Here is a 12,431-nt window from a genome sequence, read left to right as displayed (position 1 = left end):
ATAGAGAGAGCTAACCATTGACTCTTGTGACGACATTAGACATAATTTAAACAAATAGTATTTCTAGGATCTGTGCTAATTGGTGAAGGGAGTGGGGAGTAGGGAAGGAGAAAGAAGGAAATGAATAGCTGGTTAGTTTTACAGCAACTTACAGGTAAAAGCTGGTTAGTTTTACAGCAATTTACAGGTAAAAGCCACAGCTGAGCTCATTTGCATGGTCCTCTGTGCAGCCCCAAATCCATCCCAGCAAAACCAACCTCAGAGCAACGCAACCCAAACATCCAACAGCCTTCCTGATGTCACTGGATGCCACGTTTCCTGTCATCACATTCCACATTCTCTTCTGTTGCTAGGTACCCTGGGCACTCTTAATTTCCAGAGCTCCAGGTGCCGTTTTTTCCTTGGTCCTCAAACACAGAGTTCTTAGTTCCAGTGCTATGGTACCCAGGCTGAAACTTGAGAGAAGCACCAGCGTTCTGGGCATGTGAACCTAAAGGCCACTGTACCCTTTGTATAGAGTACACAACACTGTACCCTTTGTATAGAGGCTCGCTACCCACACACCAGCAGCCACTTAGGATGGAGCAAATGATCTTGGGTAAGGAAGCAGATTTCCCCTTTGAAGTAATAAGCAGGTATGAGTTGGTTATCATAAACAGGAGTCTGAGATGGGTGGTTTCAAATTCTGAAAAAGTATCTTTAAGGAAGAGGAAATAAAAATCGTTAACAGGGTTGTGAGAAACCAGACAATAAAAAACGGTTCATTTAGCTTCAGTTTAATGTCTGCTCACTCTTGATTTCTGTATTTTTCTAATATAGACCTCAAAAACTCTGTTTTAAATTATAATTTATAAAATAGTGGCATGTGACATTACTGGTTCTTTTACCATTTAAATGATAAAATATGTGAATATATAAATTTCATACAAATAAGTAAATCATTCATTTGTTCTTGAGAAAACATACTGATTTACTCACGAATGAAATATGGAAAGCTGTAGAATTTAGTTACCTTGGTAACATCTGGAGTGAACTACTCTGTCTAAAAATACTTTCTCCTTTATTGTTTATACTTTATACCAAAATTATAAATACATGACTTTTATTAAATATTCTCCTGATAGATCATAATGTTTATCTTATTTAAAATGTGAGTAAATGGTACGATAGTTACTAAATATGTATGACGATTTCAGGCTGAAGACACAGTGTACTATTTTAAAATTTTAGCTATGATAGACATTGGTTTTGTTTCATGCTAGCATAGATTTTTTTTTTTAAGATTTATTTATTTATTTATTTGAGAGAGAGAGAGAGAGAGAGAATGAGCAAGAGAGCACAAACGGGGAGGAATAGAGAGAGAGGGAGAAGCAGGTTTCTTCTGTTTGAGCAGGGAGCCTGACAGAGACCTGGGACCCCATCTCAGGACCCTGAGATCATGACCTGAGCCAAAGGTAGATGCTTAACTGACTGAACCATGCAGGCACTCCTAGATTAGGTTTTAAAATGTAATATACCTTCAGAGTTATTCACTCTTTCAACATATTGATAAAATTTTTTTACACAAAATGTTTAGCATTTTTTAAGGGATTCTAGTACACAAATGTTAAATCACACTTTTCTTCATGAATTTGATAATTGGCCTAAAATATATCCATTGTGCTTCTCTTTGGATTTCTGTGTTAAGAAATAACTTAAATAATCAGAAATGACCTTGCATACTTTAGCATTGGATCTGACTTCACATAAAGGACATGCGCAATTTTCTGAATTACTTAGATATATTATTCCCTGAATTTTTTATTTCAAAAACCTTATATATTTCATGATTAAAAGAATGTTTTTGATTTCTCAGTAACTATGGGAAGTGCCATGTCATATTCTTTATGACTGAGTTTCTCTAAATTCTCTTATGTTTGTTTTCTTTCTACATGAAGTCTTTTGTTGAATGGGGATGAAAAGGAGTAATTTATGAATAGAATCTTGCCATTTGTGTTATGCCCCAATAATGGGTCCGTGATTAAAGGAGTGAGACTGATACAAAGCGAAGGTCAAGCAAAGCTTTATTTTGCTCCAAGCATCAAGAATCAAACTGACAGGCCAGGGCCGAGCCTATTACAGAGAGGGTGACCCTTCTCTGTTTCCCAGATTAGCTTTTAAGGGCAAAGGCCATGCGGTCGGGCCTGGCCACGCACAAGTGGCCAATGAGATTGTAACACACACAGGAAACTCCACAGTGATACTAGGTGACCAATTGAATTACAATTTATCCTAATAGGCATTTGAACCAGCCTATCACACCTTGGTTAGGATTGGCACCAAAAAGGCTCCCAAAGGGCGGGGCCCATACTCCTTGGTAGCTAGGAAGACAGGATGCATCCCCCCACCACTGATCAGATGTCTCCACCTGGTCTGACCCACCCTTGTATCTGTGCTTTGTTACCTGGAGCTGGTTTCCAGGACTTGTTTTTAAGTAAATCCCCTGGGGGGAAGGGGAGCCGGGACAGTTTAAGGGTTAAACAAGGTTTTTGTTTAACTTTAATGAAAGCCTCTTGCTAAATAGGTCCTCACAATTTGAATACATTTTAACTTTTTCACAAAATAGTTTTAAAATATTAAATTTTTAAAATTTAAGTTTTTAAATTATTATTTTACTGAAAATTAAGCTTGGTGTCCTTTGTTTTCATTTTCCCTTGGAGCTGGAGATCTGGGCTTCCTCTTGGACCCACATCTGTCCTACTCTCAGTCTTACCTGTTCTTTTCTTATGATGATTCGATCCCTTCCTGTTCTACACTACTGCTGTTTTGATTCAGGCTTTCAACAATGCTGATTCAGATGGCTTCTAGAGCTCTTAATGGTTTCCCATTTTGTCACCTTTATCCCATTCTCCTCATCAGTCAGAGTAATCTCTTTAAAAAAATTTTTTTTCCATATCATTTCTGACAATAAAATTGATCCTATTCACGCTCAAGGTCCAAGCCAAGCTCTTCATCCTCTGCCTCCCTATCTAGGTTTCCCTTTCTGATTCTATTTACAGTCAGCACCCCAACCTTATTTCTCATCCACCCTGTACTTCCCTTCCTCAGAGATGTTGCACCTGCTGATACCCAAGTGTGAAAGGATCTCCGCCAGCTTCTTCACTGGTTAAGTCTTACTCATCTTTTGAAATTTGGCTCATATGCCACCTTCTTTAGGAAAACTTCTGTGATGCCTTTACCGACCTTGTTTTGGATCAAAACCTTTTTTCCTCTGCATTTTAGTTGCATGTTTTATTTTGCCCCCATCTCTTTTAGTTATTTGTGAACTCGCTGAAGGTAGAGACTCTGTTGGCCAAATTATTTAACCGCCTTTTGGCCTAAAGTTGGTATTCAATAAATGTTGAATAAATAAATGAACAGGTGAGTTATACCACTCCTTCAGAATTTAAATATTATTTTTAGCATTAAATATTTCATTGCATCCTATAAAAATAAAGCAAACTTGAGAATGTTCAGAATCAAATATTACTTGGGCGCACTCATATTTGTATCGCTTCAAGAGCCCTTAACTAAAGGAAACAACACCTTTGTCCTTCATAATCCTTTGAAATTAATATAAAGATGAAATTAAGAGAAATAGGATTTTTGTTGCATGTAAATTTTGTTTCTTACTCTAATTGTTATTGATGTGTATTTCTAAACAAGCTTATTATTTATTTTAAAGCCAGAAAATTTTGACTGATTTTGTTTCTTCCCTTTCTTCCCTGTTTAGCTTTTTATTTTTTATTCCTAGTTATTTTATTTTTTATTAGAAAATTATATATGTTGTAAATAATAGAGTATTTAAAAATATAGTACCATTCCAGTTAAGAAGAAATTAATATCAATATTTTAGGCTACATTTTTTTTACTCATCTTCCTCTATAAGGATATATGTTTTCTTTTCAGAAAATTGGTATCATTTGTCCATTTTTGAAGCTAGCTTTTTCCATTTAACACTTCACACTTCCCATTAATATTAATGGAAAAAGATTCCACATTTCCCATATTCTAATCATCCCAACATATATTAAGCCAGTTTTTTACTTTTGGTAATTTTTGTCACTTCTGAATATTTGCTATTGTAAACGACACTGGTATAAAAGCTTTTTTACCTGCACAGAAATGAATTCAATGATGATACTCCTTAAACTTAGAGGTCCCAGAAGTGTAATGACTATAGCGGAAGGTGTGAGCACTTTTAATGTTTTAGATGCATATTAAACACTCATAAAGCTTGAACCAACATACACCCCACTAGCAGAACAGACATTGCTTTTATCAGAGAATTTTCACCAAATCTGGATATTCTCACTAGAAAAACAAAAACTATCTACAAAATAATTAATGAGCTTCTCTTTGTTTCAATTTGCTTTTCTTCGTGATTGCTTTTGAGATTGAACCGTTTTCCCTATTTTATCTTCTTATTATTTTACTTCACTTCTTTTGCCTAAATGTGCCTACTAGATTACACATAACAATGGCTGCTTCACAAGTTTATTTGCAAAGATAAATTACACAGGATATGTAACGTTACCTCGATGCCAAGCACATAGCAGGAGCTCAGTGAATGTTGAAGTAGTAACTGAATGGCACATTAATTAAAATTGAACTATTCTTTCCAACAGATGATTCTGCTGCAGAGAGTTTTAACGGCAATGAGACTCTGGGGCACAGTTCAGTTGCTTCAGGGGGAACACACGGCAGGGAGATGGGTGACTCCAATGGTGATGGCAAAACTGGGCTGGAGCAGGAGGAACAGCCACTGAACTTGAGTGACAGCCCCCTCTCAGCACAGCTGACTTCGGAATACAGAATAGATGACCACAGCAGTAATGGAAAAAACAAATATAAGAACCTTTTAATCTCTGACCTCAAGATGGAACGAGAGGCGAGAGAAAATGGAAGCAAGGTAAGGTCACATTACAATTTTCAGAGTTTCTGAGTTTGTGATGAAGGTCATGAAGAAATACGTATTTATATGAAAGATGAAGATTATTTTTGCTAAAAATATTTTAAACAAATCCCAATGATATGTTGCCAACTATAGATATCCTTTGTCCAAATAAGCAATAATTTTCAGGAATAATAGTGAGCAAAATGGATAGTTTTTCCATTGTGTGTTGGTATGTGTGTGTTTTTTTTTTTATATTTAAGTTAAATTAGCCAACATATAGTACATCATTCATTTTGGATGTAGAGTTCAATAATTCATCAGTTGCATATAACATCCAGTGTTCATCACATCACATGCCTTCCTTAATTCCTATCACGTGTGTTTTTATACATGAAATCACTTGATATAATGTTTCTCCTTTATGTAGTCTTCTTATGGCTGTGTCTCTGGGAGTTTGTTGAGCTCAGATGTCAAAGTTTAGCTCTCAGAACACAATTATGGACTCTAAAAAGATCACTATCTAGTTTTTACTAGATTGGACAGGTGTACGTACAAATAAAGTTTCAATTAGACTCTCAAGTTTTCTTTAGAGACCCAGGGAGTTTGGTCAGTAATTTACTCCCCATACCTGGGAGAAATGTGTCGGTGTTCTAGATGAAGCATGTAGATTAAATAACTACTGCGACAAGTAATTTATCACAAACTGTATTCTACAAAAGATAGAACTGTGTTTCAGACATATCTATATTTCTAGATTCTTTATATTAGAATAAATTTCAATCCTTCCCATTCCCAATTGATTCATTTTTTAAAATTTTTTGATCCTTCTCTTTTGATCTCTATCTTCACATCCAGTTTCAGAAATACTGCCAATTCTTCTTTTGTTTTCATTTAAAGTCTAGTTAACATACAGTGTAGTATAGTCCCAGGTATAATGTGTAGTGATTCAATAGGTCCATGCAACACCTGGTGCTCATCACAAGTGCACTCCTTCATCACCATCATCTATGTAACCCATTCCCCACTCACCTCCCTTCTGGCAACCATCAGTTTGTCCCAACTGACTTAGTAAAAAAACAAACAAACAAACAAACTTCACATTTCTATCGGTTTGAAGTAATGCATGCTGTGATTTTTGTTCCGTAATTTTTGAAGGTATACTTTTGAATACAGGAAGATTTATATGGAATATACATTTTGACTTCCTCCCCCCCCACCCCCACTTCTAAATTAGAATCAAAGAACTGATCTTTTGATAAAGCTCTTAAAGCAAAATGTCTTAATTTGAATTAATTTCTGAATTTGCTGAGGCACTGTACTTCCTAAATTGGCTCTATTTAAATCCTCTTGCTTGCCTGAGGGTATGTTGTTTTATCCTCTTTTAAGCAAGTCACTGACATCATCAGACACTTAAGCACTTCTGCCTGAGGGAAGCTGCTACAACTTTTGCTGGGGTAAATGCGCAAATATTCTCTCCAGTGGTTTAAAGCCAAATCACACAAGCACAAACAATTTTTATTCACTAACATGATCTGAATCGAGGTTACATTTTATGGAACGAAATAACTTTTTTTTTTTTTAAGATTTTATTTATTTATTTGGAATGAAATAACTTTTAAGTGCTCTGGCCATCCACATTGTCCATCTGGTCTTTATAAACGTCTTTTTTATGCTATGTATCTGTTGAGTATTTTTCTAAAATTATGCACTAGTTTGCTCTTCTCTATCCCCGTATTCATTATAATGATAGGAGCTATGCTCATTTGAAACACAGTGTTGCACAGAGTGAAGTTACTTTTCTGCTCTATTTAAGATGAAGTTGTAAAAAGTTCAGATTGGGCTGTATGTGAGGAATAAGATGAGAAATGGGCTTAGGGAAGAAACATCCCCAAGGAACCAAACATTTAAAGGTTTGGTAAAGGAAGAATAGCTTCCAGAGCTGATTGGGGAGTAGCCAGAGACACGGAAGAAAGATCAGAAGGGTATAGTGTATGGAAGCTAAGTGTAGTCTACCTTTCACGAAAGAAAGTGGTCAGCTCTGAGGCACAGTGCTGATGTACCAAGTAAGATAAAGATAGAAAATAGTTGAGTCGGTGAGAATAGATTTAGAGCACTTTCGGAATAGAATCCAGAGCGATTCTTTATTCATTCCTTCAAGGAATATAATAAAATAATATATTGAATACCTGTCATATTTGCACTAATGAAGTAGCAGACACAACTCAGAGAGGAGTCTTTATTCATAAGAACTTCGATAAATCGTTTTGGTAAAAAGGGGGACATATACATAGAAAACATTCTTAGTTATAAGTATAGGTAAATATCCATTCCTGTGTTAAAACATTGGGAGTTCAAAGTAAGAAAATACTATTTCTATTGGAGTAATGAAGAGGGCTTCCTGGAGGAAGTGAGTCTTGAACATTGAAGGACATGTAAGATTACCATTTTTTTTTCCAGAAGGGGTCTCCTTTTGGATATTGTGAAGGGCCTGGAATACACAGGGAAGATGAGTTGGTCTCATAGGTTAGGGAAGCATTGTCTATTTGGAACTAGGTAGGACTTCATAACACGGTATTTGAGGAAGAACCCAATATTGTTATGCAATATAGAATATTTGCCACCCATTAATTTACTCACTAAATATTTACTTACAGACTCCTACATGAAGGCACTGTTATAGAAAGCAAAAACATGGAAAGAAGCAAACTGGGGGCCCAGCCCCTCAAAAGCTCAACAAGCAGGAGAGAAAGGCAAATCCATGATTATAATCTGATTCCATAAGTAAAATGATGGGCAAATGACAAGGTGAAATGAGAAAAGAAAGGTGGGGCACCCGTGGGACTATAATGATTCTTAAAGGAAGACTTTATAGAACAATTAATGCCAGCATGAATCTGAAGTGTAAGTCGAGTTTATTCAGATGGAGGAGATTATTTATGGTAGAGCATGTGTGGAGCCATAGAGCCAGGAGAGAGCACACTGGGCATGGCAATTTGCAAGCTTAGCATGGCCATAGCAGAGAATATGGTGGAGAAATGGAGTATAGAGAGTTTCCATCAGCAAAGACTTCATGGGTCAGTTCAAGGACTTTGGATTGCATCCCATAGACAAGTTTACCATGATAAGGTTTTGGTCAGCTTGCAATTTTAGAAAGATTATTCTGGCTACATTGGAGCAGATAGATATGAACTAGGGACAGATAAATAGGGACTAGGAAATAGAAAAAAGACATAAAACTGGTTAGACAGCTGTTGTGGCATTCCAGGAAGAAAATAATGCAGGAATACAAAAAAAAAATGAACCTATTACTTTTGTTCTTTTGATATTGTATTTGTGGAATAGATAGCTTGATAGATTTTATATAACCAGACTCCTAGGAATGTTTTTCACATACAGTACAGTACAAATACCTCTTTATACATTCCCATTAGGATGTAAATTCTATAAGAATGATATCTACCTTGATTACTGAGGTATGTCTAGCACCTGGCTTAATATGGGTACATAGTAGGTTCTCAAATATTTCGAAATAAAATTTTAACACAAATGTGGGAAGTGAAGCAGAAAGCATTCTGGAATGACTCCAGCCTAAATGGCTAGAGTTTGACTCTAGATTGACTAGGTGGATGGTGACACCATTTTCCAAGATTCAGAATGAGAAATATTTGAAGAAGCAGTTTTTTGATATATAAGGTTTACCATGCTTGTGCGGTACTAATGAGATATGTTTCATAGGCATCAGGGATATATGTGTCAGCTCAGAATAAATATTCATACTGAAGAAAAAAACTTGTGGAAGGTTTAGACGTGCAGCTTAAAGCTGTTGTGGTTGTTAAGATCACTTCAGAAGATCATAGACTGAGGAGACAAGAGTCAAAATATATCACTCTGTAGAAAAATATTGGCCCATCAAGAACGAGTGGCATAAAAGGAGTTTGCGGAAGAAAAGAAAAATGAAGGAGAAAGTTAAGGCAACCATATAAGGAGATGTTTTAGAAGCCAAAGTGTGGGGCATTTCCAAACTGATGTGTAGTTAAATGGAGTAATTCTTAGGTGAAGTGACACAGGTCTAAACCCAGACAATGGTTAGGAGAGTTAATTCTGGGAGTTGGAATTAGAACACATGGCAGAAGAAGGAGCAAAATTAGTGGGGAAGTGGACTGGAGATAGGTATAGAGGCTAGATGGGGAAGCTGAATCATTTTAATTGTGAAGGAGACTATGTCTGGAATTTTGTTTTAGGGATTCTTCTTGCAATGTAAATTTGTATGCAGAGAGCTCTGGGGTTTCCTGGCTTTGGATCAATTCTTGCTTACCCGAGGCTATCAGGTGAACTTCATACTAAAGGTTTAGCACTCGTCTGTTCAGTTAGCACTACCTTTTGTTGTCCTTAGAAATGTTACAACACTTCCGTACACATTTATCAAGTGACCCTACCAATTTCTTCTTCCAGTATTGTTCAGGCTAGCCCCTGTCATAACTTGGAGGAATATAAAAGCTTAATTATATAGTATCTTTGAAAAACTTAGATTTCTGTGAGTTTCATATTGACCTATTTCACGATTTTATTGTGAATAATATCAGACAAAATGATTATAAAGCATTTAAATCTGAACAGTGAATAGAAATGCTTAAAAAGAATAGCTGAGCTGGGCTATGCCATTTACGATTGCTTATTATCATGCAAATTCACTCACTAGACCGGGGAGTCATATTAGCCAATCTAAAGAATAAATAAATTGCATTGAAAGTGCTTAGGTGATATTTATTTTCTACTAGAAGATGGCCACATTTTTAGAGGACGTCTATTAATATTAGAAATCAGAAGAAAGTAGAAATGTTAATTAAAAGCTTAGAAAAGGAGACTCCTGAGGAAGTGTTAAGGAACAAGTTATATAGGAAAAGAAGGGCTGAGAAGACACAAATTTGGATATAAGCATGTTTAAATTTATTAAGTGAGAATAAAAACAAAACTAAATCTAATAGAGGGAAATATGTAACTTAGAAACACTATCATTGATTTTTTCCTTTTTGGCTTTCTTTTTTTTCTTTTAGTATTTGTGACCAGGCTGCATTATACTTAAATATGGTAAAATATTCTGAATCATTCTTCCAAAAGAATCATGTTTCAAGTAATAACTGTAGTAGGAGGGTGATTATTGTTTGAGAGTTAATGTATCACTGTGGTTATTGCATATTTGGTTTGGTTTTTGGCTCAGTTCCCCAGACTCTTCAGTCTTCACTTTATTAAAATAACGTTTCTCCCCAAAGTGGTCCTTGTGACATCTTGTCAATGAATCTTTCCTTTAAATTCTTACCAAAATGGGTATTAACATTCAAATTAAAGTTTATAAAATACTTATCATAATTACCATTAATAATTGCTATGCCATTTTATTTAGACATGATGAATGGAAGCAACATGATTTTTCTAAATATCTCTGTACTATTTAGTTGTAAGGAGATTGCCTTTTAAAACATGAGAGCCACGGATTTACTTTTGGAACCTTATTATCTTGGTCTTTGTTTTGTGGTTATTCTAGCTCATTCTTGTTTTAATTTGATGATTTTCAATATCTAGCTTCTTGGTGTTAAATAAAGATTTGGGCACCGATCTTCAGGGTAGAAACAACAGTATATATACAACAAATTATGCCTCATATGCTAGACACCATCCTGGGTATTAAAAAAAAAGTTTCATTAAGAACTCACATTTTGGCCAGAAAGATAGACACAAAGGTAAATAACTGTGTTATAATATGGAAATTAATTTGTATATGGGTGTGCCTTCTAACCATGTCCTGGAAAGTTCCCAAGTTAATTTTTCATGGTTAAGTAGGAGATAGCCACTTGGTGAAAGGAAGTAGGAAATTCTCTAAGAACACAGCATTAAACTAAGGCCTAGAAATGCTGAGGATGGAAGTGGGAGGGATAAGACTGGAGCAGTAGTTCAGGGTGTCAGACTAGGGTAGGCTATGGATGCCCTTTTAAAGCTTTGAACTTCACTCTGTTGACAGGGAATTGCTTAGAATGAAGGATGGGAAAACAGCATGGTCAGATTGTGTTTCAGGGTAGATCATTGTGGCATCTCTTTGTCACAAGATGGCTTTAAGTGGCATAAAAAGGGAGGAAGCTACTAACAGGATGAGGTCTTGCCTTAGTGAGGTGGTGGTAGGGATGGAAAGGAGAGCAAAGAATTAAGGAATATTTAGAATGTTAAATGGACAGAATTGGGAGTTTGATTAGGTAATGATGGAGGGTGTGAAAGAAACTTAGAGCCAGAAGATAAAGGATATATTAGTTCTGATACTAGGATGTTATGTCAACTCTAACAATGATGAACACTTCCTTGGGTATGCTTTCATATTCACAACTCAAACCACCTCTACGTGGTAAGGAGAGTAAGTGTAATTAGCAGGCCTATTTAAATGTAAGTGCATAAAATCTAATGGATGCTAAGCTATTATCTAATATTAATTCTACACGAATTAAGTGATAGAGCCTGGCATTGAACTCAGGTCTTCTGATTTTGCAGCCCATGAGCTTTTCACCATACCCACATACTGGTTGATGTTGTGTAGGACTAGTTATCTCTGTGGACCATATGGGGACTATGATGAGCATACTCTCCAGAGAGGCAGAGATTTAAAACAATTAGTGAATAGTTCCTTAATAAATGGCACATATTTGGAGTGGCATTTATTATATGTATATTTGTTTTGCCCTCCTATATGAATTATTGTACATAAAAATACTATACTAGTGCCTCTATTGGAAAACTAAGCATATATCCATTGTTACTTTTGTGCATAAATGTAAATAAATGGGTAGTTGAGTTAGAGTGGGTGCTTGAAAAGCCCCAAGGTAAATTTTAGCCTTACATTTTGCTGACTACTAATTTAAAATGACATCTTCATGTATTTTACATACATACATATATATTTACATATGTATTATATATAGATACATATAGAAAGAGTGCGTATGTGTTTTGTATTTTATACTCATGAGTTACACGGACTTCAGTTCTGCTCATTATTGGACATATTTTTTTCCTTCTGTCTTTAGAAGATCTTTTTTAATCAAAAGATATATAAGAAGGATATAGTATCATGTGATTTTTTTGTAGTGTCTATAATATTTGCAACCTAAATTTAAATGTGTATTATGCTTAGGAAAAAAAATATGTGCCTTATTCAGGGACCATTAAATTAACTACTCTGTAGAATAATATAATTTTTTTTCAAAGATTTTATTTATTTATTTGACAGAGATCACAAGTAGACAGAGAGGCAGGCAGAGAGAGATAGAGGAGGAAGCAGGCTCCCCGCCGAGCAGAGAGCCCGATGTGGGGCTCGATGCTAGGACCCTGGGATCATGACCTGAGCTGAAGGCAAAGGCTTTAACCTACTGAGCCACCCAGGTGCCCCAATAATATAATTTTAAAAACTGCCTCATTTTCCAGATGAAGAAATTAAGACCCATTTAAGTGACTCCTAACACCCAGATTAGTGTCC

General features: G+C 35.7%; 1 protein-coding gene across 4 annotated transcripts in view; it reads left to right on the top strand.

The window, feature by feature from the left end:
* Positions 1-12,431, top strand: part of LOC111142597 (nucleolar protein 4) — a 397,248-nt gene that overhangs the window by 200,874 nt on the left and 183,943 nt on the right. For 3 of the 4 annotated variants that reach the window (XM_022495896.1, XM_022495895.1, XM_022495894.1), the window contains exon 6: positions 4,647-4,930. In XM_022495896.1, coding sequence (XP_022351604.1) covers positions 4,647-4,930 — 284 coding nt within the window. Of the gene's footprint in view, positions 1-579; positions 599-4,646; positions 4,931-12,431 lie in introns of those variants that run through there. The other variant, XM_022495897.1, reaches the window with a different exon arrangement.

The sequence above is a fragment of the Enhydra lutris genome, unplaced genomic scaffold, assembly GCF_002288905.1.
Source record: "Enhydra lutris kenyoni isolate GAN:26980312 unplaced genomic scaffold, ASM228890v2 scaffoldscaffold8, whole genome shotgun sequence".
NCBI lineage: Eukaryota > Metazoa > Chordata > Mammalia > Carnivora > Mustelidae > Enhydra > Enhydra lutris.
Note: the sequence above shows the minus strand (reverse complement) of the source record. Positions and strands in the feature narration are given on the sequence as shown.